The 24,490-nt window shown below is 43.5% G+C and overlaps 2 protein-coding genes across 4 annotated transcripts in view; one reads left to right on the forward strand and one right to left on the reverse strand.

Annotated features, from left to right (window-relative positions):
• Window positions 1-15,491, forward strand: LOC308486386 (aldo-keto reductase family 1 member C3-like). The gene is made up of 10 exons (XM_081023199.1): window positions 1-134; window positions 1,859-2,273; window positions 3,693-3,860; window positions 4,527-4,643; window positions 7,063-7,140; window positions 7,386-7,508; window positions 9,753-9,862; window positions 11,619-11,784; window positions 13,197-13,279; window positions 14,635-15,491. The coding sequence occupies exons 2-10, from the start codon at window positions 2,187-2,189 to the stop codon at window positions 14,675-14,677; spliced, it is 975 nt and encodes a 324-aa protein (XP_080879325.1). The 5' UTR covers window positions 1-134; window positions 1,859-2,186; the 3' UTR covers window positions 14,678-15,491.
• The window catches only part of USP18 (ubiquitin specific peptidase 18), a 22,291-nt gene continuing 12,787 nt past the window's right edge, over window positions 14,987-24,490 (reverse strand). For 2 of the 3 annotated variants that reach the window (XM_081023169.1, XM_081023167.1), the window contains exons 4-11: window positions 23,186-23,331; window positions 22,804-22,883; window positions 21,784-21,930; window positions 20,520-20,615; window positions 19,363-19,530; window positions 17,974-18,105; window positions 17,055-17,104; window positions 14,987-16,241 (exon numbers count right to left, since the gene is read on the reverse strand). In XM_081023169.1, the coding sequence (XP_080879295.1) occupies window positions 16,178-16,241; window positions 17,055-17,104; window positions 17,974-18,105; window positions 19,363-19,530; window positions 20,520-20,615; window positions 21,784-21,930; window positions 22,804-22,883; window positions 23,186-23,331 (883 nt within the window). In that variant the 3' untranslated portion in view covers window positions 14,987-16,177. Of the gene's footprint in view, window positions 16,545-17,031; window positions 17,105-17,973; window positions 18,106-19,362; window positions 19,531-20,519; window positions 20,616-21,783; window positions 21,931-22,803; window positions 22,884-23,185; window positions 23,332-24,490 lie in introns of all 3 variants that reach the window. The other variant, XM_081023168.1, reaches the window with a different exon arrangement.

A 24,490-nucleotide genomic window follows, 5' to 3' on the forward strand; every position in this document is an offset into this window, starting at 1 on the left:
TCATTGCATCTGCTCTGGAGAAGGTGATGGATCTACACTCCCCTGTGTTCCCCCTCCAATACACTGTTGGTCATTCCCTCTGCCCAGGGACTCCTGAAAACTGTGGTACTATGAAGGGGCTGTCACCTAAAGATGTAGGTACTTTTGTCTGTACATCTGCAAAGCCCATTTAGTCAGAAAGAGGACAAACAATGCTATTTCTTTATCTAGCAATATATGTATTGGTACAACTGCTTGAAATAATAAGACCAGGAAGGGTAGAGTTGTATTTGTGGCAGCTTTCATCTGAGCATAGATTGCCATCATCAGAACTCGTATCCACACTCTAAAGATAGGAATGCAATAGCCTAGTCTTCTCCTTAGGGTATCCTGGGTAGTCCCATTTGGTGAACTTAAGGTTTGCTAATAGAGAAATTTCAGCACCTTGACTAAATGACTCAGGCATAGGAGCCAACTCCACTCATCTGACTAGGTTGCCCCAACCACTCTGGGCGGCTTTCAACATATATAAAAACATTAAACATTAAAAAACTTCCCTACACAGGGCTGCTTTCAGATGTCTTCTAAAGTTTGTACAGTTAATAATCTCCTTGGCTCAGGGGTTGCATAACTCCATACCCTCTGTTAAAAATAAGGGGTGAAACCACAGAGCCTAGGACTTGCCGATCAGAAGGTCGACGGTTCGAATCCCCGCAATGGAGTGAGCTCCCGTTGCTTGGTCCCTGCTCCTGCCAACCTAGCAGTTCGAAAGCACGTCAAGTGCAAGTAGATAAATAGGTACCGCTCCAGCAGGAAGGTAAACGGCGTTTCCGTGTGCTGCTCTTGTTCTCCAGAAGCGACTTAGTCATGCTGGCCACATGACCCGGAAACTGTACGCCGGCTCCCTCGGCCAATAAAGCAAGATGAGCACCGCAATTGGACCTAAGGTCCACGCAACTAGGTCCACGACTGGACCTAATGGTCAGGGGTCCCTTTACCTTTACCTTAAGGAAAAGAGGGACATTCCAGAATCAAATCAGAAACTAGGATGGCTTCTGTTAATCTGGGACTGTCCCCGGAAAATAGGGACACTTGGAGAGTCTGTTACATCCTTTTCCCCCTCCTTTGGCATACAGAGCATTCTGCTTTGTTAAGTCAACAGACGCCTCCACATATTTCATTGGTTATTTTGTTTCTGAGTATATTTGTTTCATTTCAATACCTCTACCTGGAGATCTGCTTAGCTTTGAGTCCTGCTTCTCCCACATCTAACAGTTAACATGTCAAAGTTTATGAAGGTCTCTAAATAGTTTTATCAGAACACTATTAATAATAAACAGATTAAATCTTTTTTTCCCCATCAGTCAACTATCATTTGCCCTGCAAAAGCAATGCTAAGTCACCAATCAAAGCAATAGGTGTTTCAGAAGACACTGTGGTGAAAATTAAGAAACTTCGGTATAGTTAACATGTGCCATTTGTAAGCACTGCAACTCTTCGTTGGAATCAAATTAATCCAAAGTCTGGAGCAAGATAGGGAGTGTCCCTGCCCTTCTTTCTAGCTTCAACAGAACACTGGCTTAGTCACTTCCATTTCATCATATCTAAGGAAGATGTTTCCTTAAAATGCATATTTCACAGGCATTGTGTAACACACAAAGGGAAATATGCTAGCTAAAAGATTATAATAAATTAAAATATAAATCATTAGCAATAATGTATGTAAATTTTGTTTTAAACATAATATTTTTATTCCTTGGCTTTTTTTTTTTTTGGCTTTTTTTTGCTATCAAAATACAAGAGTTTTTTAAGGGTGCCTGAACGCTGCGTGGAACAAATGCTTAAGTCTGCTCACCCCTCTGCTTTCCTTTATTGGAAGGCAAAGAAGAACAAGAAGAACACAATGAAGATAGCTATTATCTAGTCTGTGAAAGCAATGCTGAGAAGTCAGCAAGGAAAGCTGCTGGTGTACCAAAGGACATTCTGCTGAAAGTTACCGATAAAAATTTGGGCATAGGTTAGGAAGTTTCCCTGCCCTTCTCTCTCATTTCTTCAGGACATTTGTATAGACACTCCCCTCCTATCGTGCCAACAGAAGACATTTCATTGGAAACAGGAACTTCATTCTTCTCACTCGAATTTTTCCTACAAGAGTGTTGATCAGTTTCAGCCTGGAGCCAAGAACTGAACAAGCACAGAAGCAGAAAATGGCACTTAGCAAAGACCGTGGCATTACAATGAATGATGGGAACAAAATCCCCATATTGGGGTTTGGAACCTATTCCCCGGATGCTGTAAGTAAAACATTTAACTCTCAGATTGTTGTAACTTGTTTTTGAAGAGCAAAATGCCTGCCAGCTGCTGGGTGCTTCATACATTGCAAAGCACCGCATGTGATACCTCACCTGATCTGAGAAGCCAATTGTGCATGAGAACTTCTTGGGTCACAGCAGCCAAGAATGGTTTGTAGCTGAGAAACAGTTTCCAGTGTGAATTGCTGCAGGGTTCAAAGTCCCCAATGCAAAATTTCTAGTGATATTTTCTAGTGATATTTTTAAAAAATCTATCCATAGAACCATAAGTGCCCACTATTAGTTTTGTTGGGAGTAACAATATTATCCAAAATTACCAGGCATTAGCTAACTATTCTGGACACTAACAATACATAGAGAATCAATTCTTTATCCAAACTGTCTTCATTTGGTCCATTCCATATCACCAGCAACACAAATTGAGGGAATCAATGTACGTTCTTGTTTTGTAATCAAATTAATTTCTAGGAACATCATGAATTTACCAAATAAAAGCAACCACTCAGTTTTTCGAAGAAATTTTCCTTTTTCCATTTTTCCAATTCATATGTCTGCTCTATTCACATACTAAGTGAGGGTAGAATCTATTTTCTACAAAGAGATACATGCTGATGAAGAGACAGGTATGCAAATCTCTTGGAAATGGCCCCTTAAATATGAATAGTTATGGTAATGAATGAAGCAGCTCTGTGCCAGAGGGCAAATGGGTGGGTAGTTAGAAAGACAAAAACTAGGGTGTGTGTGAGAGAGAGATCCAGGAGTTGGAAGCAGAAAGCAGGCTGGGCAGCTGAGAGATGGAGCCAAGCCTGATTTCTGCTGGAATCCAAGGCTATGGCCGTGGGAGAAGCAAGTCAATGATGTGAATCCCTCCATCCTTCTTGTTGGCATCTGTCTGCCCTAAGACACAATGGAGTGTGCCTCCGGGGGAAAGTAAAAATTGCTGCGTTAGCAGCACCAAAGTGACTTCCCTGGGGTGCAAGCCTGGGCAGTGAGTATGGAGGTCCTGGGCTGCCCAGATGAAAAGGCTCCCCTCTCATCCTCGCTGATGTGATCCAGTGGGAAGCAGAGCAAGACATTTGGCGCCACCTTGGCTGCAGGAGTTGCCACAATGAGGCTTGCAATGCGCCACCTAACTATCTTAGGTTCTCCACCCTGGACAGGACCCAGGCACCATCAAGGCTGGATCTCCACGCATCAAATAAGTGTTTCAGTTTAAAGTGTTGTAAATTTAAACAGGGAAAACAGGTAGTTAAAAATAGGACTCCATGTCACCATCTGGTGGCAAAATATTATATCGAACATCCAACACACACATAAATGTGACTTACAGGTACCCTTTGATATAAATTTCCCCACTGAAGCAAAGACCTTGACTAACTTTTTCACCTTTTCAACTGGCAGGTTCAAAAAAGTAAGTGTGAGGAGGCTACAAAGATAGCAATAGAATTCGGCTTCCGTCATATTGATGGTGCATATGTATACCAGACTGAGGAGCACGTTGGGCAGGCCGTTCGTGCGAAGATTGCAGACGGAACAATAAAAAGGGAAGACATTTTCTACACTGGAAAAGTGAGTTTGGTATTTTTTATTTTTTATTTTAAAGGTTAGAATATAGTGCCTGCATCATGATGCAATTTCACAGACATTATTTAACAAAATCAGAGGAAAATGCCCCTCCCGATATAAACCTACCCAGAGTCTGTGTTCATCCTGTGAGGCTCTTCTTTGTATGCCTCCTCCATGTGAGGCTCGGAGGGCGGCAAAACGAGAACGGGGCCTTTTCTGCATGGCTCCCTGTTGGGCGAATGCTCTCTGCAAGGAGGTTCATTATACACCTCTAGGCGCCAGGTCAAAATGTTCCCCTTTAATGAGGCCTTGGACAGATTAATATTCTACACCCTTTTTAAACCTGTTTGTGGGAGGAGGAATTCTGTTTTGACTATTTATTTGTGCTTTTATCTTGTGCTTTTATCTTGTGAACCACCCTGAGAACTTTTGATGAAGGGCAATATAGAAATTTAATAAATAAATGGTAAAAATATTGTTTATTAGCAATAATGATTTTTTTAATTACTTTACCTCACCACAGCAATTTAACATACGCTTCAGAACAATATTTGACTTTGCCCTTAACACTGTGCACACTAGAATAGTCATCTGCCGCAGCTATATGGTCCCGAGACCCAAAAACTCTATGGCTCTGTGAAAATATAAATCTCTTTATATATTTGACAGCTTTGGAGTACCTTCCACCGCCCTGAGCTGGTTCGGAAATGCTTAGAAGAATCGCTGAAGAAACTCCAGTTTGACTACATGGATCTGTTCATAATTCACAATCCATTTTCTATGAAGGTAAATAATTATTGATGTCATAATGCAAGTATTGAGTACAATATTTGAATTGGGGGGAGGAGGGGGGAGAGCCTACTAAAAATATTTTATTCCCTGAAGGAACATTGGGAATTGTCATTTCCTAGAGATACTGACAATTCTCTGTTAGAACATATCTCAATCAAAGAATGATCACTCCCAGATTTTGGAGGCGAAACCATGCCAGTTAAAGAAAACATCTGCATATAGTGATTACATTAACCACAATCGGCATCATAAGAAAGAAATCATGTGCAGAGCCAGACTTGGCAAGTGTAGGATGAACGGGTAAGGAAAGCTTAGCAGAAATGACCGTGCCTTGCTGTTGTAACTACTTGCATTGCAAAGAAAGAGAAAACTCGTAATAGCCAAAACATAATGCCTTATAAAGTATTAGGACGGTTTGTGGGTGACTTGGGACCATGAAGGAAAATGGAGAACAGTTAGAAAGCTATTGTGTATGCTTAAAAGGGCTATACAGTGGTACCTCGGGTTAAGAACTTAATTCGTTCCGGAGGTCCGTTCTTAACCTGAAACTGTTCTTAACCTGAGGTACCACTTTAACTAATGGGGCCTCCTGCTGCCGCCGCACGATTTCTGTTCTCATCCTGAAGCAAAGTTCTTAACCCAAGGTACTATTTCTGGGTTTGTGGTGTCTGTAACCTGAAGCGTCTGTAACCTGAAGCGTCTGTAACCCGAGGTACCACTGTATATCAAGGGGAAAATATGAAATAGGCGGACCAGGAAGTCTGTAAACTGCAATCTCCTAACCAATAGGAGAATGTAGGAGCACAGGCGTAGGAAGGTCAGGTGGTACCCAGTACGGAAAATTTCTTGTCACCCCCCCCCACACACACACACATTAATATTTATTTATTTATTTTGCCTGCAAAAATGGTTTGCCTTTATTTCATATTTTCTTACAAAGGAATGTGGATTCTGGGCCTCTGATAACAAGTAGGCGACTGTGGATAGATATTTAAATCTACAGGATGGATTGTGTTTTGGCTTGTGTTATTTTATTTACATTTATTGTTTATTTATTTAATAAAATTTATTTTTAAAAACCTGCAAAGTGGTTTACTAAAACAAAAAAACAAAAAATACCACAGCAGTAAAATCAATAAAAATTAGCAATCCTACTTTAAAACATACAAAAGCTATAATATTAAGATTAAAATTACTTCAACTTCCTAAGCATCTAGGTATGTTTGCCTTAATAATAATTCTTTTAGCAGGTGCCTGAAAAGAGTTTAGCAAAGGCACGTGCTTTATTGCAATAGGCGGGGTGTTCCAAAGTTCAGGTGCTGCCACACTAAACAACGCAGTACAGATATTATGTGGAACCTGTAGGAGTGCTTGGAACTACTGAAGGGGAGGTTTTATTTATTGTGATTTCACCATGCTCTATATTATCTGAAAAGGAAAACACTGAACTGAATTTTCAGCCTTTACGACATAAGAAAACGGCCAAGTAAACAGCTATTTTCGTGAAGGAGAGTCAAAATATTAACTGATATACATGAAATTTCATATATAGCTGTATAATCCCTAGTGTAGTAAGATAAGTCCTTTGGAGCAGGCATTTAAAAAAAAAAAAGTTTTTATGAACCGCCCTAGTAGGGCAGTAATTGTTCCTTGATAATTTGTCACACACACCCTACATGATGGCACCTGGGCAGCCCGCCCCGCCCTCTTCCTACGCCCCTGTGTAGGAGGGAAATTTGGATGGGTATAAAGTACCTTTGATGTAAACAAGACAGAGCCCTCTTTACAGCACAAGCTGGGGCGTTACCCGTACAGCGCTATCTCAAGAATAAACAGCTTTTGGTTTTGCCTGATCTCAGTTTCCGACTCCTTCTTCTCACAGAGCAATTGACTCCCTCTGGTGAGGATCCCTGGGGCAAATTTGTCTAACAACGAGGGAGTGAGGGAAAGAAAAACGGGGATGGAGACATGAGGACCTGTGCAGATAGAGAAGACAGTTTGTTCTATGGGGCACAGAAAGAATTAAAGCATGTTTGGGGAACCTGTGGCCTTCCAGATGTTGCTCAATTGCAACTCCTATCATCCCTGATCATTGTCCTTGCTGGCTGCAGCAGATGGGACTTGGAGGCCACCAAAGCCTGGAGATCCACTGATTCCACACCTCTGGATTAAATGAAACGATACTGAGTTAATATTGCAACGTAAATATTTTTTCCTGGCTAAAGTAATGCTTTATTCCTCTTGAATAAACAAGAATGTGAAATGTGGTGCTTGTGATTTGAGTTTCCCACAGATCCTTGCACTGTGGAACTCTCTTTTTTATTACTGTCCATTAATATTAGATAGTATTACAGAGATAAGAGAACTTCTAGGCCTGACCAGCAGTTATTCCCTCCGCCTCCTTCTTTTCCAGCCTGGACCAGATTTATTTCCCATGGGAGAAGACAAAAAACCAATTTTTGACAACGTAGATCTTCGTCAGACATGGGAGGTAGGTGCCTGGGATTAGCAAATCCATCCCTTGAGTCATTCAGATACAGAGCACAGTAGCCTTCCACCAGAGGAGGCATGTCCAGAACAATGACTCACACAATGGCACCTAGGAGAGCTGGTGAATTATTGCACAGTCTTGGGAGTATATGAGTTAGCCTCCAATCTTAACCTGGGGGGGGGGGAGTGTGGTCTCAGCTATTCAACAAACACCACTCAACAAACATGTTGTGCTTTCTTTGCCAGGCAATGGAGGCGTGCAAAGATGCCGGCTTGGTGAGGTCCATCGGAGTGTCCAACTTCACCCGTAAGCAGCTAGAATTGATCCTCAACAAGCCAGGATTGAAATACAAGCCAGTGATAAACCAGGTCAAGTGTGATTGCTTTTTCTAGGGGTTTGTTCCAAGCATGGTTGAAAGCTTCTTTATTTAAGCTCTTTTGTGAGAGGACCTTTGTTTTGATGAACACAGCCATTCCCTTAAAAAACTTGCTTAAGGCTATAAGATTGCCGATCCAGTCACAAGAAGATATGAGTTGTGGGGTGGACTCCCCTAAATTCCTGGAACCAGTAATGAGTTCTCATTTAATCAAGACTTCTGAAACCTCAGACAAAAGGAAGTGTGGAGAATCCATAATGTTTGAAACAGGCATCTCAGGTAGAAGGAGGCCTGCAAGCAGTCAGGGCCCACACAGCCTCTTGTGGGGACTCTGGAAGTTCTCAGTTGGGGAGCGAACAGCTTTTGAGTTAGGCATCAGGGCAAAGCTGTTGCACACAAGCAGCCCTGATTCACTTGGGCACTGGTGTATATCATGTAACCAAATGAGACCAGAGCATACTAGTCCAAGTGTGCTGGTCCCGGGGGGAAGGTTACCGTTGTCATAGTCAAAGTCCAGTCCTGAGTCACTAGCCTGGAAACAGTTCACAAGGAGCGAGGCGAGGTCCGAAGCAGGAAGCCGGGCGGGGACAGGAACACTGGAGGGTCAGAAGCTGGAAGCCGGGCGGGGACAGGAACACTGGAAGGTCAGATCTGGGTCCAGGTAGGAGCAGGTACTCCGCGACGACGTTGCTCCCGCAACCTGGGACCGGGCTGACTGGCCTTTATCTTCTCTGAGGCCAGGGGCGGTCCCAGCCCCCAGGAGACCCGCCTCTCCTGGCCTTAAGGCGAGCACTCCTCCTGGGAGAAACCAGTTCCCTTCGCCTCTCTGCCCTGAGCCTCTGCAGTTCAGGAGAGGCTGAAGGGTTACTGGACCCAGGGGGAGACTCAGCTGTAGGCACTGAGTCCTCAACCACCTCTGGAGCCAGAATGGATTCACCTGGTGCCGGCTCCTGAGGATCCGGCACAGGTGCAGGCACTTCAGAATCAAGGCCCTGCCCCAGTTCAGCTGGCCCTGGAGGCGGGGACTCCTGCGCAGGCTGGGATTCCTCCGGTTCAGCCTCTGAATAGGATTCCCAGGCCATCATACCAAGGCATTCAATCTGGTAGCTAAGCAGGAGTGATGGAATGACAATGAGATGTGTGCAGCTATGATCTCCCAGTACCACAGAGACAGTGGTACAGATAAAAAGGTAAAGGGACCCCTGACCGTTAGGTCCAGTCGTGGACAACTCTGGGGTTGCGGCGCTCAACTCGCTTTACTGGCCGAGGGAGCCAGCGTACAGCTTCCAGGTCATGTGGTCAGCATGACTAGGAGCAGGGACCGAGCAACGGGAGCTCACCCTGTTGCGAGGATTCAAACCGCCGGCCTTCTGATCGGCAAACCCTAGACTCTGTGGTTTAACCCACAGCGCCACCCGCATCCCTAGTGGTACAGATAGTTTCACTTAAATCAGGGCTTCTTTGTACTGTCTGCCCAGCCTTGATGCACTATCCAATTCATAAAAGGCAATAGAGAGGGTAAGGGGGGGGAGACAGTCCCCCCCAGACAATTAGTTCTCATGTCCTCCCCCCGTACTTTCCACCATTGCTGAGTCACAGTGGTGACTTCAATAAAAGACACTTTTCACAAAATGCATTTACACAGGGAGGAGTACTTAGAACTATATAATTACTTCCTTACATGTGAGATAAAACTGCCCCCTTTGAAAAATCTTGTGCCCCCCTCAGCACCAATTTTATTTTCCGATGTCTTCTCTCCCAATTTGATTCGAAATTTGAGTTTTTTGAGACCCTGATAAAACAAAGTCCCAGATCATCTGCTCAAGTTGATGGAAAGCCAGGTAAATCCCCCATCAGACCTTTCTGCTCAAAATTGAAAATTCAGAGACTGAGTGGGCAGGAATAGATACACTGCAGGCAGGACAGTGTGCCCAGAATATTTCCAACAGGGCTGGAGTGACAAGAGATTGTGGGAGAATAAGCCTTGTCCCCCATCTCTGGTTAACACATATTTCACGGACGAGGAGCGTGGCAATGGAAACCACAAATGCAAGAATGGTCATCTAAAGATTCTGATGCATCAGAAAACACAGTACACTTTAAGAAAGGTAACAGCCAGATTTTTCAAGAAATAATAGCATGCTTCTGCTTTTCTGTCTTTCTTTTATTTCACTGTATTCTTTCATTCATCTGAATTCTCACTTTTGGGTTGTGTTGGGGGATTCTGAATCTGCAGGTTGAATGCCATCCTTATCGGAACCAAAGCAAGATGCTGGCCTTCTGCAAGTCAAACAATATCATCATGGAAGGATATTGTGTCCTGGGTTCCCAAAGAGACCCTAGCTGGTAAGAGATGAAGCCAAAACATTTCGGGACCACCTCAGGCACCATCTATGCCCACTATTCCCCAGCATCTACACTAGCTCTGAAGATTGTAATCTTGGTCCCACAATTAATAAAGATCCTCGTGGTGGATACCAGCACCAGGGCCTTTTTTATAGTGGCCCCACAACTGGGGAATTCATTCCAGAGAGAGATTTACAATGTTCTTCCCCTCCCATTTTAGACATTCTCAGAAACCTTCCCATTGCTGAAGTGTTGTTGTTCTTTAGTAACTGCTTGACTTCTCCCAAACATGTTTTTAAATGTTGCAGGCAGGGGACTTTTTAATAATTTCTGCTTCTGAAATTTTGTGCTGTTTTTCAATCATATTTACATTATCTTTAATGTCGCTTTAAGCAGTAGAATGGCAGAGATGAAAGGACCCTGCATCCAGGCTTGCATTTACTGTAAGTAATTATAGCATTTCTCTTTTAACATAGCTTATTTCGTGTGTCTCAGAAGTTTGAATTGCGTGGCGAGTTCCCGCCCTCCCCCAGTGGAAATAAAGACACATGGCACAATTAATTAAGGTTAATGAGCTAAATAAGGCCACAACTTTATTGGTTACAGGTGATGAACAGTATTGGCTTAGGCATTGGTCCTAACCGACTATCCAGCTTCAGCCTGTTTGCTTGAAGTCCGGGAAGTCAACTAGGATCTCCCCCGGGGTCACCAATCGGGGGCGTGCCTTAGGCCCTCATCTCTATAGGCTTCAGACAGGGCCACGCCCCCGGAATCCTTTATCAGGCTACCCGTCAATATGCGGGGGAGGTGATGGCACTTCCTCTCCCTTCATCTACATAACAATACCAATGCCAATGCCTAACCGCCAATACCAAGGAAGTTGTGACGATTTGCTACGAGGTAGGCAAAAAACCAAGCGGCTGGTGCCAATTTGCCAAGTGGAAAATTTCCTACCAGGCCCCTTAACGGTGACCAACCAAGGTCCATACAAGGTCAAAGACGGGAGGGTGGGAAACCGGAGCAGATGGAGGCGGCAAAAAAGGGAGATCCCCGGCCGCCCCTGTGTTAAATTGGGCAGGCTACACACCCCAAGCCAGCCGATTGGCTGTTCAGGGAATGACGCAGCCGGGGATTCCCTCAATCGAGTGGAGGCTGAGAGCCAGCCACGGTGCGCGTGGTGGGGGCGTGCAGCCCGCAATCCCACCTCCTCTGAAGGCGGAAGTGGCTTTGTGTTGTTTTTATCTATATTGGAAACTACTTAAATGCTTATTTTTAACAAGTGGGACCAGCAACGAATATTGAGTTCTCCTTCAAGACAATGAGCTATGCATTCCTCCAGGATCCTCCATTTGATTCGAACATCAACTCTCCAGCAGGCACACAGGATTCTTTGGGCCTTTCTTTCCTGCCTTAGCCCGCCTGCGCCCCCAATACAGATTGTATTTAAGCAAAGAAAAAACCTCTCTTTTGTGCACAAATGCTACCATTTTGGCTACAGAATGATCCACGTGCAACCTATGAGTTTGCGATTTATTGGTAGAGGGGGTAGAGCACAATACTAAAAACTTATATTAATTCAAATAGACTAACCAAGCTTTAAATACAAAATATTTAGTGTATATTGCATGGACTAGGCCAATACTGTATTAATTAATACTACTGTCAAGCCAAGTGTCCCCCATCCTATAGTTGTGCGTGTACATTTGTGCATCTTGACACCAGAAACACACCTTCTCCACATGTTGCTCTCCAACAGGTTAAATCCAGACACTCCTCCCCTGCTTGAAGACCCTTTGTTGGTTGCAATTGCCAAGAAGTACAACAAAACCCCAGCTCTCGTGGCTATTCGCTACCAACTGCAGCGCGGCCTGCTGGTCCTAGTGAAGACCTACACCAGAAAGCGAATTGAGGAAAATGCCCAGGTAAATCAGTGTATATAAATCCATTAAAAAAAAATACTGAAAAAGCCCGTCATTTGGACACTGTGATCTCACAGGTCACATGACTCGTGTGGGAGGGAAGATGCACATCTTGATTTGGGGACTCAGTATGTTGGAGGAGTTTCCAGCAGTGGGTATTCCGAAGCATCACTGCTTCCAGCCAGGAGGGCAGAGTTGGAACCATCATGACTAGCTACCTGTCAGGGAATGGACAGGAGGAGGAATGGTGGAGACCGCCTCCCCAGCCTGACCCTTCCAGAGATGAGGAAGACAGTATAGATTTACAACAGTGGTTTGCAGAAGGTCACAGATGAGAGGCAGATGAGGGGCAAAGTTGGGAAATGATGGATGGAGGAGAGGAGGAAGCAGAGCCGGAGCAACTGGCTGACACGTTATCACTAGAAAGCCTTCCACACACCCCTTCTCCCAGAACCCGGCAAGTCTTAAAAGTAGGAGAGCAAAGGGCTCTGAGACAGATGGCCCTAAGTGGAAACCGTAAGGTGGGTGGTGCTGTTGACGATTGGGGAGAAGGGGAGTGAAGATTTACTCGGAGAAAAAACCATTACAGTGGTACCTCGGGTTAAGTACTTAATTCGTTCCAGAGGTCCGTACTTAACCTGAAACTGTTCTTAACCTGAAGCACCACTTTAGCTAATGGGGCCTCCTGCTGCTGCTGCACCGCCGGAGCACGATTACTGTTCTTATCCTGAAGCAAAGTTCTTAACCTGAAGCACTATTTCTGGCTTAGTGGAGTGTGTAACCTGAAGCGTATGTAACCTGAAGCATATGTAACCTGAGGTACCACTGTACTACAAGAGGCTGAATTTCTAAGCCTCTCTCTATGACTATTGAATAAACAACATTGGTAAGAACTTCCTTGTCTTATCCATTATTGGCAACCTACTATGGGGAGTTGGATTCTCTGACGCCCAACACTACTATTGGTATTCTTATCTACCATGAATTTGTCTAATGTTTAAAGCCATCCAAGTTGGTGGCTGTCACTGTCTCTCATGGAAGCAAGTTCAGTAGTTTAGCTATGAACTGCAAGAAGAAGTACTGAACTACATTCGCTGGAGTATGACCTCCCTCATCCCTGACCATTGGACATGATGGCTGAGACTGATGGGGAGTTGGAGTCCATTCACATCTGGGGGGGCCACAGTTTCCCCACTCCTGTTCTATTGCAAACCTACATTGCTATGCATATAAAATTCCCTCAGTGGGAGGACATCTGGGCTGAAGCTGTTAAATGAAGGAAATAAACTTTGGAAGGTGGTAGCAAAGTTCGCTTTGGTATCTTTGTTGCTGGAAAAAGGTGCACAGCTCTGAGGTGCAAAAAGAAGACATGAGGTAAAAAAGCACCTCAGCATTTTATTTTCTCCCCCTGACAGGCATTTACTTTCCAGCTGTCTGAGGAGGATATGAAATCCATTGATGGCCTTCACAAAAACATGAGCTTTTCAAAAGCGGAAATGTAAGTCATATTTAAATAGTATGCATATGGATACATAAAAGTGGTTCATGCAAGAATTCATACTGCGAGAGCAAAAGGAAGAAAATATCTGACATATTTTAGTTGCTACTCTGTTTCTGAGTATATTTGTAAAGGGATTTAAAGGTATGTGCCATTACTCTGAATTCATTTTTTTGCCCAGAAACAAACTGACAACGAATGGATCTCATACAAAAAAAAAAAAAAAAAAAATCTTATGCTCCCTTCAGCCAATGCATAATTTCCTTTTGTGGGAAATTAAACTAGCTGGCCCTATGCATTGTTTTACAACTGCCCTCGAAACTGCCCCAAGTAAAGCCAATTATAGTACCATTGAGAGAATTCCAGGGTGTTCCCCGCAGTATTTAGAAGCCTCTAGGAAGGAGTGGAACTGGTAGTGGGCTAGCAACCCATATTTAGAGAGATCATCTCATTTGATTTTCTCTGCATGTGCATAAACTGGGAATGCAGGATCAACTTTCAGCCTCCCTGCTGAGTGGGCATTCAGTGGCAAACTTGGGGTGGTTACTATGTACTGTGTGAAATGGTCTTATGAGACAGTGGCTGGCAACTAATCAATATGCTTAGAGAATAACTTGCACTTAAATATTAGTAAGACAAAGCAGATGGTGTTGGACTTCCGGAGGAAGAGAGGGGAACCTGCCCCGTTGTATATCGGGGGGTGTGGTGTGGAGAGAGTCTCCTCCTTTAAATTCCTGGGAGTTTACCTTAGTGAGGACCTCACTTGGAAAATCAACATAACTCAGGTGGTCAGAAAGGCCCAACAGAGGCTCCATTTCCTCAGGGTCTTGAGAAAGAATAATGTTAAACAACAATTGATGAACTCCTTTTACCGGTCCACAATAGAAAGTGTCCTTTCATATTGTATCAGAGTGTGGTATGCTGGCCTGGTCTCTAGAGGATGGTGACTACAGCACATGATATCATGCGCTGTGCCTTGAGTCCGCTAGATGACATTGCAAGGGATTGTTGCCTTAGGAGAGCGAGAAAAATTCTCGGGGATGACTCACACCCCAGCCATCACCTCTTTAATCTTCTACCCTCGAGCAGGAGATATAGGATAATCAGCTGTACCAACAGGCTAAAAAATAGCTTCTATCTGTGGGCTGTTAGCCTGTTGAACGGAAAATAACATAGCGCAATTGACTTGTGAGGTGGTGCGTTGTTCGATAAGAGATTGAATGTTTGGGGGGGGCTTGTTTAATTTCATTGTACACAGGATGTACAATGACAATAAAGGTATTATTATTATTATTATTATTATTATTATTATTATTATTATGCCTCAAGACAATGACTCTTTGGTTTTGTTTCAGATTTGCTGAGCACCCAAACTATCAGCCACCAGATGATGAATGACAACTCATCCCCCCACCCCTCTCCCATTCTAAGGAGCCACCATAGTTCCGCAGCACTCACAGTATCAAAAATACATTTCAGCACAAATGAAAGCTACTCTAGCCGTGTGAATGATTCTTTGATTTCATCTGCAGAAGTGGAGGAGAAATAAGAGGATTTTTGTTGTCGACGTTGTTTTCATAGGCACCTATTTAGCATGGCACACATGTTGGTTTAATAAGTATTCCCAGTGAGCATAAATACAATACAGGGAGCATAAATATAAAATAGTTTAGCTGATAGCCTGGAAAAATTAGTCTTAGTCTCGAGTTGTTATTGCAGCCCATTGATATTTTTATTTTATTTACGCTGCCTTACAAGGCAAGGCAAAACACAGAAAAACTCAATAAATAAAAGCAAATACTCCTGTGGCATAGCAAGAAATGCACATTTCTCCAAGTTGTCAATTTAATTTAAAGTTAAATGAGGTAATCTGCCAACAGCAGGGCTGCTTCACAATAAACTGCTTTATTTTCATGCAAGCAGCTTATATAAAATATGTACTAAATAATAATGTCAGTTAACATCTAGAATAAGGCATAAGATGCTAACAGAGATTCTATGCAACTCCTATCTATACTAGGAAAATAAGATTATCCAAACAGATGTTTCTGTGCTAGACAGAACTACATTGTGTGGTCTCATGCTAAATTGCCTGTTTTGTAATCACTGAAATCAAATGTGCTTAAGAGTGCCTGAACCCTGTGTAGGACAAATGCTTGAGTCGTTTTTTAAATGAGTTGCACCATCTACTAGTGACACCCATACCCAGAAACATCTAACACGCAGATGGCTGAAATAAAATTGCACCACCTACTATAAGTAAATGCTTCCATGTTAGTGTGTGAGCAAAGGAGACTGAATATTGCAGCTGGTTTTGATATGCCCAGCAGATCCCAACTTCTGTACTTCTTGGGTCCAGAAGCCCATTGCATGTGATATGCGAGGATCTGCCATAGTCTCTACCCCCCTGCAGGTTCTGCTTTATAAAGGGGCAGCTAAGTGTCACGGCTGAGGTAGAACAGAGAGGTTGGGATGGGGAGATGAAGGGTAATTCTATGCTGCATATAAGCTGGCTCAACTGTGCAGAAAATCCTGGGAACTAGTTTTATGAAAAGTGTGTTGACCACTGTGTGGCGGCAGGGGAGTATAAGCTCTCTTAGAACAATTCTCAGTATCCTCGTGAAAATACAAGTCTCAAGACACTTAAACCACTGGCCCCGTCTCCTGTACTAGCCGGCTGCAGAGGGTCTGAAAGTGAGGCACTGTGTAACTTCCAAAGACAGATTGCAGATAAAAGTGTGTGTTTCTGAGCCTTCTTTCCAAAAGGTCTCCCTTCCTGGTGCTTTGAGTTCACATATCGCTTGTACTCTCCTGCACAAATGTGATGGACAGTCAGTCATCTGGTATTTGGAGAATCTGGACAAAAAAAAATTGCAACCTCCCTGTAGTTGCCCTGAGTCAATCAGAACAGAGCTTCCCACAATTCCTTTTCAGGTAAACCAGGAGATAGGCTGTTTCACCCCTACAGGAAGGAGAAAATAAGCAAGTCAAAACCAAACAGCACAGTGGTCAACCTGTAGTTAGTCCTCAAATCTCTATCCAACAGAGTACACAGGATTAAGAAGATGCCCTATACCTACTTGGACCATTGATCCAATTTCTTCCCAACAATAAACGCCTAGGGTGGAAAAAGCTCATCTTGAAACCAGCTCATTCCAAACCAAAATGCAATGGTTTTTTTATTTTGTTTTCCACACAGCCAGCCATACTCATTTCACTGCCTCCTCCAGCACCCGCCCCCCAGGTCTTCCAGTAGGATTAAGAGAAAAAACAGTCGGTCGGTGGAAGAAGACTGGAAAAAGTTCAAAGACTATTTACAGAAATACTGTAAAATTAATGAATGTTAGAAAAATGTTGGAATGAAGTTATATGGCTTTAGTAGAAATGTTATAAGGAATTAAGTATAAATAGATTAATAGAGTATTAAAGGGAAAATAAGGTTAGAATGTGTTAAGATAATTATAGGATAGAAAACAGAGGAAGATGGAAAGGAATTGCTGAAACAATTAACAGAAGTGGAATACAAAAAGGGAGGTGTGAGGAGGTCATGGAAACAAGTGAACGAAAGATAAGATAATGAAATTGTTTGATGTGTTTTAAATGGGTTTTGTTTTTTGTTTTATTAGTTTTATGTGTTAGTGTTTTGTAGTGTTTTTGTATTGTATTGCATTGTCTTCTTTTTTTATGCTTTTTCTTTTGTAGTGTTGTGTTTAAATTGTTGGAAAATTAATAAATATTATATATATATTAAAAAAAAACAGTCGGCCCGCCTTACCAGCGGAGATATGCTTTTCCATAGGTACATTTGACATCATCCCAGGATACCTGCAGAATACACAGTACAAGGAGCAAGCGAATGAGACAGATTCAAAACCCCACTCACATCCATTGCAAAAGCACATAAAATATAGAGCTAATATTAAAACTTTTTTTCTTATAATAGATGAAGAGAATTATTATAAGTTGTTACACAGCTGATAGATGACTCTGTGTGTATTTTTTTTTTAATTGAAAAAATCTTGGGTTAACCTTTTAAGCAGATGTGTAATTCACTTATAAAGTAAAGATCTTTTCCCAGACCACTATGCAGAGGTTTAAGACCTTTTACACACATCTTGTTCTAAATATTACCCAAAGATGTTGGGTGTCATGGATGCTTTAGCTGAGATTCCTGTATTGCAGGGAGTTGGACTAAATGACCCTCGGAATCCCTTCCAACTCCACAAATCTATGATTCTATGTAATTTTTGCTGCTACTGGACTTGGTTATCTTTTAATTAGGGCTGCTTCAGACTCAAGCCAATTAACCCATGTTTTATATATAAAATCTATAAAATTGCCCAAGACTCCAGTCCCATAACTCAATGGGACCTTCTTCTGAGTAGACATGTATAGGATTGCACCGTTATTCACAACTGGCCCTAGCTGGATCAGGAACCACTAGCATAAATCAGAGGTGTCTATCTGTAGTGCTACATGGCTTTGAATGGGAAGTGCATTCTGACATCCATTCAAATGCCCATTTCTTGTTTGTGCACAATTAGGTCTGGATTTGGACCATCGTCCAGCATGGCTTGCAACCTTTTTCAATGCGCTGACACACATCGTGGTTAGATCTCAGACCCTGATTTTGCCAGGAGAGGTGGAAGGGAAGGGAAGCCGGCACAACGCCACATATAGGCTGCCTTCCTCACCTGACAGACGCTCGAGTCGTTGAAGCAATACCACCTGCTTTCCGTGAGACTCCAAATGTATGCAGAGTAATGACCAAAGTTAGCTGATCCCGAGTGTGCAACAACCGCAAACAGATCATACAGCCCATCATCCTGGAAAGAGTCATAGAAAGATATTTTCAATGGAAGACAGGAGAGATACAAAACAGGGAATTACTATCACTGGGCAGGACCACATCATATGCCTCAATGAGGCCTTTCCAGCATTACACCTCCAGTATCTTTCTGTATTAGACAGTGCCTTCCTGAGATAAAGATCCAGTGTAGTGTCATGGTTGGACTAGGACCTGGGTTCAAGACTCTACTCAGACATGAAACTCATTGGGTAATCTTGGACTGGTCACTGTCTCTTAGCCTACCCTACTTCACAGATTGTTTTGAGGATAAAATGGGGAGGGAGGAAACCATGAATGCCACATTGAGCTCCTTGGAGGAAATGCAAATCAAATAAATAAATGTTTTGGGGTCCAATATACCCAAAACAACATTTTCGGCAGGCTTAATCTCCATTTCAAATTTAGAGAAATGTTTTCCATTTTCCATTGTTTAAGTTGCATAGCACTTCTAATTCCCTATTCCCAGTGCTTTTTTAATAGAAAAAAGGTGGTGGTACTCACCATGAAGTTGTTACAGTAAGTGCCACACTTTTAACATTGGGGGGGGGAGGTGCCAGTACTGCGGAGCCTTGAGTACCCCCAGAAAAAGCACTACCTATTCTCCCCGCTTTTTTAAGAGAATAGACCATCGTGCTTCTCTGACTCCCCACCCACCAAAGCGCTTCATCCTTATGCCTTCCTTGAACGTACCTCTTAAGGAGGGGAATTTCTGCTGTGGGGTGGGGATAGGAGACAACAATGTCTTCCTCAAATACTGTTGCAGAACAAACAGTATAGCAACCTTGAAGTTGAAATGACATCCCTTTCTGGGACCTGTTAATTCCTGCTTCATAATACTGAGAGCATCTAGAACAGCGTCCATAGAAACAAGGGTGGACAAAATGCAAACTTCCACTCTTGGGACTAATATTGCTCTGCAGTTCTTGAATAAGTTATCCCAGAATGTGATGAAAGCACTTGGTTGACCATGGTGGAAACAGATGCAGTCTCAGAGGACCTGAACATTCAGTCCAGGCAAGGCACCCTCCTGCTTTAGCCCATAGGCTGGGAACCTGTGGTCCTCCAGACATTGCTGAACTAATAGTCCCCTCATCCCAGGCCATTGACCATGCTTCCTGATGGGAATTGCAGTTCATCAATGTTGGAAGAACCAGAAGTTCTCCACATCCGCTCTGGGCCATTTCATTATGCCTTCTAAGTCCGAAGCGAATGATGATGCAGGTAAGTGTCCCACCTCCTGTGCATCCTGGTTGTACTGTTCTGGCGTCAGGATCTCACTGAAATTTAGGCTCTGTGGGAAGGCTAAGGAATGGCTGATTTTCCGGGTCTGGCTGCCTTCTGTGCAGCAGAAACGCTTTAGGTGCAGCATCAATGTCTGTGGCAGACGTGTAACTCTCATGCCCTGCAAAATCGATGCACACCAACAATGAAAGACAAAGGCTGGAATACAGAGGTCAGCATAAAATAGTTGCAAAGCATTCTTGCAAGGGACTACTGATCCAGGGAAATCACGCCCTTTTCACCCTTCTGAAAACCTAGATCCCAATGCTGCGTTTAGCAAATTGCCACTAGTCACTGTGGCGTTTGCCCTCCTAGGTGTGTGACATCATACTGGGTCATAAGGAAAAGGTTCACTAAGTGTAAAATGATTAACCAGTAGGAACCCAAGGGGAGGAGTTAGAGTTAGAGTTGTTAAGAAGTGAGTCTGGAGTTAGAGAAGGGAGAGGGAGGATAAGTCTGGGGGTTGGGCTAGTTTGATGTGAGAGAATATGTTAAGAGGAGTCAGTTAAAACAGTTGGGATAATCAGTTAGAAGGTATTAGGAAGGTATAGGTCAGTAAAGAAACTAAGATTAAGAAACTGAGAAGAAAAATTATCTGAAACCATAAACTTGTTAATGCTTATAAAATAAACTTGTTTATTTGGTTTAATGTTAACAACTGTCTGGACTCAGTGTGTACACGAGAGAAATGGGTTGGTGGCAGCGAGGAAGTGATCACAGTGGTGGCACAGGGATCAATAGACCGTCAAACGTCCGGGGACCCTGTGTGAACGCCACAGTCACCTCAACCACTTCATACAGGGTGGGAACCACCTTGTGAATTGGGGTGTAAATACCTTGGAAACACATGAAGCTGCCTTGCTAGGCTATTGCTCCATCTAGCTGAGTCTCATCTACCCTGACAGGCCGCAGCTCTCCAGAATTTCAGCCCTACCTAGAGATGCCAGAGATTGAATCTGGGAACTTCTGAATTCAAAGAAAATGCCCTGCCAATAATGGCCAAAAGCCAGACCCCATGATTCTTCTATGAACAAATATCCTCATCCAACATGGAAACAACATGAAGCTCCAAGGATTGAATTGCCAATTAACGTTCAAAGGCAACATTACCCGTAGATGTGGTGTTTCCAAGCCACACTGTTCGCAGTGGCATGCATTTTCATCCACCAGCTGTTCCGGCACAAAGAAACAACGCAATGAATCTCCCTAGAAGAATTGAATCAGGCAAAGAGCAGAGATTAGTCCCACGTGCCCAGAGGAATTCCTGCTGGATGGAACTGATGCGAGTGAGAATCCAGAAGAATCTGGAGGGCTACAAGTTGCCTTTATCTAACAGCCCCCCTGCTCCTGATGTGATAACAAGGTGTCTGTACCAATTGCACGTTGTGTGTATTTCTGGAAAATACACAGGTCTTCAACCCAGTAGGAGCCATAGGTTTTTAAAAAGTTGTTACACTTGCATCCAAGGAGTCTGGAGCAGCAGCCATGGGGTTTTCTGCTAATCCTTCCGTTTTGGCTCTGGCCTGATTTCAGATATGCTACTACACTGGATTATTGTGCCTCAGAGTCTACCTTCAGACAAGGTAAGTACCCACCATCACCCATATGCCAGGCCATATTTGCCAAGTTCTCCCACATCTGTCTGCCCTGAGATCTTCAGGTGAAGAGTGGTATGTAAATTTAATATTATATCATCATCATTGCCTCTTACTTTGCCCTATTGGCCACTGCTTTGGCCCACCTGGCCACATGCACACACCTGACACAGGTGAGCATCACCTTGAAGCCATGACCACAGTAATGGCAGTGTGATGCCGGACAGAGACTGTATGGGCAGTTGCCTCCATTTTGTGCAGAGTCCCTGTCACATACTGAAATAGACACTGGCAGCCCCAGAAGTTGTTTTGTCCCCAAAGGTTGGACATGCTGAAGAACTAGAAGCACTTTTCTAGAAGTTTGGGGATCAGCTCCTCCACTCTCAGCCTCTCGCTCTCTCCATACATCAGAACTCCATTCAGCACATCCCTCTACAGAAAAGCTCTGCTCCCCAGGAACAGCAAGCAAGGTGGTGCAGTTGGTTGTGGAGCCCTATAAAATGATCTGAAACCATTTATCAACGAGTTCTGAGTACAGCAAGAGTCTTCCCCTTCCTCCCCAACCCATCTTTCTGGAGTTTTGTTTGTTTGTTTAGCCTCCTCTGCCCCACTTTCCATTTCTGGAGCCCTTCCCCAGCAGAAACACTGTGTTGATATTAAGCTTTCAATATGCGCACCCCCTCTACAGGACAGGAGGGAGCACTACACTAGAAACCCAGTTCTGACCCATTTGCTTAAATGGGATGAAGCACAATGAGATGGAGACCCTCTTCACATACCAATGTCCTGACTGGGTGAGAATCAGAATCAAACATTGGGAGTGGGAACATCAGCAAGTTGCTATCCTTCTTCATTTGGGCTGAGCACTTTTGACACACTAGGTTCTGCTGCAGCTGGATGGTGTGCAGGAGAGTCAGGCTTTCAACCTTAAAGAGAGGGGAGGAGAAAACCAGAAGCGAATAAATAATGTGCTCTGTGTTGTCAACAAGCACTGCTCTTGGCGTGATTCCACCTACAGGCCTCAAACTGGTTCCCATTAGAGTGAAAACAAGCAGAAAGCCACCACCAAGCCCAACTATCTGCCTCACTACAGAATCCTCTATTCAGCAGATCTAACCCAGACATTTGTCTAATCTTCTTTGAAAGCCATCCAAGATGCTGGCTATCCTGCTTTCTTGTCTATGTTTACTATTGTTTTATTACTAGGCTGTGGGTGTCCCCCCCAAAAAAGAATGGTTGGATTAATTTTATTTTTTAATTAAATACACCATTTTTGAATGAAAAAGCTGTTTATAAAGTTAATAAAGAGACTAGGAGATCACAGTGTACTTTAAATGGAGAGCAGGGCAGGGGAAGGTGAATCAGATTAAAGGATCCTGGAGAGAGTCGTGTACTCAGTATTTTTAAGTTTATGCTATCAAAGTCTTTGTTACGTGCTTCTGGGTTTTGTATTTTATGTGTGATGGGAACTCTGCAAATTAAAAGGGCACAACCCAGAGCCATATTACAAGTTAGAATAATAGTATGATTTCAATTGCATGTTTTCCTAAATAGTAGCTGTGGTGGGGAGAGATCCAGGGGAGCTGATCCCATTTCTGCTACCTTAACTGATGTATTTGCTGAGTTATACAGAACTCTCTGGCAGGGCTCCGAACATAAGCCTGCATCATAAGTTCTGATTTTTCAACAAGGGACAAAAGTATTCTTGGCTATACTTCAAGGGCCTCTGCAGGTAACTCATTGTGTCTGCATACAACGTGGAAGTAACATGTTTTCCTTTGCAAAATCCGGACTCTTACCAGATTCACATTGGTGATTTGGTCCTTAATTAGGTTCCAGAGGATCAAGAAGAGTTGAGAAGCATCATACAGAACAAGCACTAGACAAAAGGAAGAGGCACAAGCAAAATTTAGCACAACGGCTTGTTTATGCCTTTCCCAAACTCCTCTATTTTCGCCCCTTTCCTCCAGATTCCAATGCTCTATATATTTTTTAGCAGCCAACCTTCCATTCTTGCCCCATCAATCCACAAACACAGCCTGAGTAATGTTTCTGAAGTCGTTTATCAAAACACCTCTGCACGCGTTCTATAGGGGGAGGGCAGTTATTAACTATAAGCAACCCCCACCCTGCAAGTGACACCTCCCTACGGGAACCAGAAAGACTCCACTTGCTCCTTACATTTCACATTGTGCATTGAGAGGCAGCGGACAAGATCCAAGGGATGCACAGATCTTCTCTTGCTCCGTTGCATCTGCTCCAGAAGCAAGAGCATTTGATAAGGGACGCTTGCTTTCTGCTCTGCAGCTTCAAACGGCACTTTGATCCTGGCAACAGAAAGAAGGAAAGCTATCACCACACTTTACAGTCAGAAAGCACCGGGCCTCATGCTTTAAGGCTGCAATCTTAACAACACTTCCTTGAAGAAAAGTCACAACAGAAAGGTTTGGGTTTTTTTTTAAGAACTAAGTGTAATCACACATTTAATGACTTGCAAATGCATTCGTTAAATGGAAGTTTAAGCAGGAACCTAGCAAAGGTTTCGATGCCACGGTTGGCTTTCCACACTCCATAAACGATGGAATTTGCATCTGCAAGATGTGGCTATGGCAACCTGCATGGATTTAAAAACAAATAAGAAAAATTCATGGAGGTCAGTCAATAACTACTACCCACGATGGCTTGTTCTCCCTCAACTGTTGGAGGTGATATGCCTCTGAAAGCCAGTTACTGGGAATCAAAAGTGCAGAGAGGGCTTTTGTACTCAGGTTCTGCTTGCTGGATTCCCATGGGTATCCAACTGGTCACTGTGAGAACAGGAAAGCAGACTAGATGGGTCTTTATCCCACAGGGCTCTTCTTATGGTCTAAGGGGCCTTTATATGCTATCTAGTAAAGGTAAAGGTAGAGGGACCCCTGACCATTAGGTCCAGTCGGGACAACTCTGGGGTTGCAGTGCTCATCTCACTTTATTGGCCAAGGGAGCCAGGTCATGTGGCCAGCATGACTAAGCCGTTTCTGGCAAACCAGAGAAGCACATGGAAACGCTATCTAGTACCTGTGTACAAGTTGTCTGTACCTGGGTTCAGCTACTCCTGAGTAGAAGTCTACAAATGTTGATTTTAAAATCACTTGCTTAAAAAAAAAAAAACCACAGTGATTTGAATCCAAACCACTGCCCTTGGAGGGTGGAAAAAATGCTCCATTTTTAAATTAAGCTAGGGTTGCCATAAGTCCAGGAAATCATAGAATCATAGAGTTGGAAGAGACCACAAGGGCCATCGAGTCCAACCCCCTGCCAAGCAGGAACACCATCAGAGCACTCCTGACATATGGTTGTCAAGCCTCTGCTTAAAGACCTCCAAAGAAGGAGACTCCACCACACTCCTTGGCAGCAAATTCCACTGTCGAACAGCTCTTACTGTCAGGAAGTTCTTCCTAATGTTTAGGTGGAATCTTCTTTCTTGTAGTTTGGATCCATTGCTCC

This window comes from Podarcis pityusensis (genome assembly GCF_964106645.2).
Source record: "Podarcis pityusensis genome assembly, chromosome: 10".
NCBI lineage: Eukaryota > Metazoa > Chordata > Lepidosauria > Squamata > Lacertidae > Podarcis > Podarcis pityusensis.

What these genes read in the sequence shown, in the direction of transcription:
- LOC308486386 (XM_081023199.1), top strand. Translation starts at nt 2,187, where the DNA reads ATGGCACTTAGCAAAGACCGTGGCATTACAATGAATGATGGGAACAAA. An exon ending in ACATTTTCTACACTGGAAAA is followed by an intron (nt 3,861 to 4,526) that starts GTGAGTTTGGTA and finishes TATATTTGACAG; the next exon opens with CTTTGGAGTACCTTCCACCG. An exon ending in TCCCAAAGAGACCCTAGCTG is followed by an intron (nt 9,863 to 11,618) that starts GTAAGAGATGAA and finishes GCTCTCCAACAG; the next exon opens with GTTAAATCCAGACACTCCTC.